General features: G+C 37.1%; 1 protein-coding gene across 1 annotated transcript; it reads left to right on the plus strand.

The window, feature by feature from the left end:
- The first annotated feature begins 1,643 nt into the window (after positions 1 to 1,643).
- Positions 1,644 to 3,686, plus strand: LOC131147873 (protein DESIGUAL 4-like). Its single transcript, XM_058097504.1, has 3 exons — positions 1,644 to 2,085; positions 2,592 to 2,800; positions 3,122 to 3,686. The coding sequence occupies exons 1-3, from the start codon at positions 1,972 to 1,974 to the stop codon at positions 3,372 to 3,374; spliced, it is 576 nt and encodes a 191-aa protein (XP_057953487.1). The 5' UTR covers positions 1,644 to 1,971; the 3' UTR covers positions 3,375 to 3,686.
- Positions 3,687 to 4,142: the final 456 nt, after the last annotated feature.

Raw genomic sequence — 4,142 nt, forward strand, 5'->3', positions numbered from 1 at the left:
GGGTGACTCGTTATTTTGGATCCTTGCCACTGCCAGGTGCCAGCTTCACAGTCACGACTCACTCATGCTGTCACGCACACCGCACATGCCTTTAGGCTTCACTGCTACAACAATTCTTAGAGTCTCAGACTCTCAGTCAACCCAAAAAAACCCTAAGAGCTCTAACCCGCGCTGCGACTCTCAAGCTCTCAGCCTCTCCTCATCTCTGACCTCTCAACTCTCACTTTCTCAAATCTCATTCTCAATCCTCTCCTTTCCTGACTCCAAACTCTCCTCTCCTCTCGTCTAGATCTGGTGCGCTGCAACGTGCCAGACGGAAAAAAAAAAAAAAAAAGACATCTTCTTCTCCAGAAAAACCCCCTGCGCACCATCACCCAACCTCGCTCGTAGACTAGCACAAAAGAACAACCTTCGCCCTCTATCCCTCTCAGCTCCCTGATCCCTTCATCTCCACTCAGCCATACACCCAGCAGCTTCACCCAAAATCCCTACAGCCTAGCAGACCCACGATCCTTTTTCTTCCTCACCCGCAATCCTGCTCTAGCCAACATCACGTTTTTTTAGAGGTGTGTGTGTTTTTTTTAATTTTACATTTTTTAAAAATTGTATTCATTAAAGGGAAGTATTGTTTTTTACATTTTATTTTCTTTTTATTTGGAAATTAATAAATAAAATGCAGTTTTTTTTTTTTTTTTAAATGTCATTTTATATGAAATTTAAAAAAAATTTAAATAAAAAATTATATATTTTTAAACGGGCGACCCGTTACCCATCCATTTATTAAATGGGCGGGTTAGGGTTGGCATGTGTGTGATCTGTTTAACATCGACCCGTTTATGACCCGATCCGTTTATGACCTGGCCCGTTAGTGACCCGCCCAAACCCGGCCGGTCCGCCCGTTTTGCCAGGCCTACCTACAGTTAACATGTTTGGTACACTTGACTTCTTCACATTTTCCATTCAAATTTAGATTCAACTCTATTTTACGAACCAAACACGACGTTAAGGTGTGTTTTAAATGAAAATGGCAACACTACATTCCAGGGTGAGCAAAATCTATTCAAATTTTCATATTTAATTTGAAGGAGATCAAGAAAATGAGTATTAACTACATAATATTGAGTGTGAATTTTCAGCCCGGTAGATCAGTGACGGCCGGGTGAAGTACTCAAAAAGTCTCAAAACGAGAAGACAATATTATGGTTCAATGCATATATATATAAAAGGAAAAAAAAAATCCACACAAACAGTTAATGGCATCTGAATCAAAGAGATTGTCGGCCAAGCTGATCATACTGATCAGATGCTGAGGATTATCTAGTAGGTGCGATTTAAGAAAATTGTTGAAATTTAAAATGGAGACTCAAAATAAAAGAATTGATCTTGCCTGAATTAATATCATTTAACTTTTATCAAATTAATTCAGGCCTTGGATACTTTTGCTATACGTTAATTAATAGTTAACCACTGGATTTTTTAAAATAAAGTTGGCATGCGTCACCATTAAAATGATTTAAGTAGATTATAAATTTGCTGGGTTTTATTTTCTGATAATGTCAAATTAAAAATGGCATGTATCGCCATTAATTATCATTTTGATAACTATATATAGAGAGAGAGAGAAAGAGAGAGAGAGACAGCGAGAGACACACACACAGAGCCTTGGTGTTCTAGTGAGCTGCTTATGTGCTTTACTTTCCTCGCATCCCCGTCAAATTAAGAAACCTGATGAGAAAGGTGGAGAGGAAAAAAGACAGAAGGAAAGAAAGGCAAAAGCCGAGAATATTTTGAACTGTTGGCATAAAGAAGCTCGCTTAATTTTCCCATCTCATTTTCCGTCTTGTCCCAATCAACGTAGAGAGAGAGAGAGAGAGAGAGAGAGAGAGAGAGAGAGAGAGAGAGAGAGTTTCCATTGGAATAGTTTCTTTATCATTCCCTGCATATATATGTATATATATTGAGAAAATTAAGATGTCTAAAGCGTCAGTACTTTCAGTAGTAGCTGGTATAATGCTCCTGGTCGTCCTTGCACTGGATGCAGCGGCGACTTATTCTGGCCTTCAAGCCAACAAAGTTCAAGGGAAGGTAACATAGTTATATTTGTATTTATATTTATATATTCTATGCATGCAGCATGCTAGCTTTCCCTCTGGATACCCTTCTGTTAAATAAGCTAATTTCACATTTTAATGAATTTCAAAAATAAAAAAATGCATCTTATCTATTTCAAATAACTAATCTCTTTCTTAATTTAAGCATATTTTTCTCCCGAGTAATGTATTTATTAACAACCTATATAATTAACCCTAGCACTATCCTTGAGAGTATGAATTTTGGACCTTATGATTTGAGTAGATTTGAACATATTTGAATACAATTTTATGTTGCATTTTATCCAAATCTATTCCGTTTCTAAATTTAAAGTCTCACCAAGTGAAAGTTCAAAATTTGAGTTTGGAATTTGAATATATAAAAAATAATTTTTGCAAGTTGGAATCCAATTCAAATCCAAACTCTGGCTAATTAATAAAGGAAAATGGGTGATCAGTAATTGATGATATGATTGGATGCGCGAACGTTGGTGGGTGCAGGCAAGGCATTTTGGCATATTTGGGATTAAATGTGAAATGGAACCAAGCCGAGAAGCATATACAAAGGGACTACGCGCAGCACAACTTGTGGCTGCAGCCCATGTGGTTGCGGCGGTGATGGCTACCGTCTGCGCCTTCAGATGTTCTCTTGATGCGTGTCAACGAATTTGCTCCAGGCTCATGGTGGCCGGCAGCTTCGCTCTCTCTTGGTATGTTTATTCATGTTTTAGTTTGTTTTGCTCAGACCCAAAAAAAAATAAAAATAAAGGGAAGCTTTTAAATTAAATGTTGAGAATTTTGCACAAAACACAATTAATTCTTTGCAATGCGCTCTTTGGGTCTTGTGCCATTGATCAAAAGGACTTGTTCAAGTTGAAATTAATTTCGAATTATCAAAAAGGAAAATAAAACAAGATATTATGAGTCCTGGGAGATAGGCTTTGTTTGGTTTTCTGCAGCAATTTTAAATAATTTCAAAAAAGAACAAGTGATTGAGATGTTACTATAAAATTTTATGCGAAATGGAACAGCTTGGCATGGTTGTGCGGAATGTGCCTACTGGTGCAAGGAGCAAATCGCAACAGAGGCCCGTCGAAAGTGAAGTGTGGGTTTGATTTGTTAACAAACAATTATCTGTACTGGGGATCCATCTCTTGCCCCGCTCATGCCCTCTTCACCACTCTGTTTTACTGTTTTGCCGGCTGCGTCCCTGTCGATCCTCCTCCCTCTGCTTCTTACATGATCCCGTGGGGCCATCCCTATCCCGGCTATGCCCTAGCTTAAAGGCACTAATGCTATCTACCAAAACAAATGGATTGTGGCAACGTTACTGTACATCTTTTTTATGACTATCTTCAATTATCTCATATGCACAGCTATTGGATGTCTTATCCACTCCTAAATCCCCCAAATCCCACAATTTCTTTGTTTGAAGGATCTCTCGATCAACGTGCAAGATTCATTGAAGCACATGGAATTTGATGTACCCTTGCATACAGAATTTGGTATATTGTCCTGAAGTAATTTGATGTACTGACACCGAATTTGGTGTAATTGTCATGAATTAATATGTATGGCCACGCCACTACAGATTAAGATACCGTGTTCTCCTAAAATATACTCTTCTTTTTCTATTTCTTATAATAAATTACTTTTAGAGATCCCTTGCCATGTATGAAATATAACTTTATATAAATATGTTTTAAAAAGAAAATAATTTATTTTATAAAAATACGTTTAGAAGAGCATGTTATTAGGTAGAAAATTCAAATGTTGTTTTATTTCAAGATTCAAATACTCATATATGAATATTATAAGTTCCTTGTACTCGAATTACATAACAAACAAAGCTAGTTAAACGCTCATGCTGCCATTGAAGGTAAATGAAAGTTCTGAAAAAATAATTTGGGTTTGATTAAATGAACCTATCACAAAACCAAAACTTACACACTAAATGAACTTATCCCGCCAGCTTATAAGGACTGTCGCAATGTCTCGAAAAATTGTTTAGAATGGCGAGGAATAATAAGAATATAGATTCGATGGAGTCAC

The sequence above is a fragment of the Malania oleifera genome, chromosome 2 (assembly GCF_029873635.1).
Source record: "Malania oleifera isolate guangnan ecotype guangnan chromosome 2, ASM2987363v1, whole genome shotgun sequence".
NCBI classification, from domain to species: Eukaryota; Viridiplantae; Streptophyta; class Magnoliopsida; order Santalales; family Ximeniaceae; genus Malania; species Malania oleifera.

What these genes read in the sequence shown, in the direction of transcription:
- LOC131147873 (XM_058097504.1), top strand. Translation starts at nt 1,972, where the DNA reads ATGTCTAAAGCGTCAGTACTTTCAGTAGTAGCTGGTATAATGCTCCTG. An exon ending in CCAACAAAGTTCAAGGGAAG is followed by an intron (nt 2,086 to 2,591) that starts GTAACATAGTTA and finishes TGGTGGGTGCAG; the next exon opens with GCAAGGCATTTTGGCATATT. An exon ending in GGCAGCTTCGCTCTCTCTTG is followed by an intron (nt 2,801 to 3,121) that starts GTATGTTTATTC and finishes GAAATGGAACAG; the next exon opens with CTTGGCATGGTTGTGCGGAA.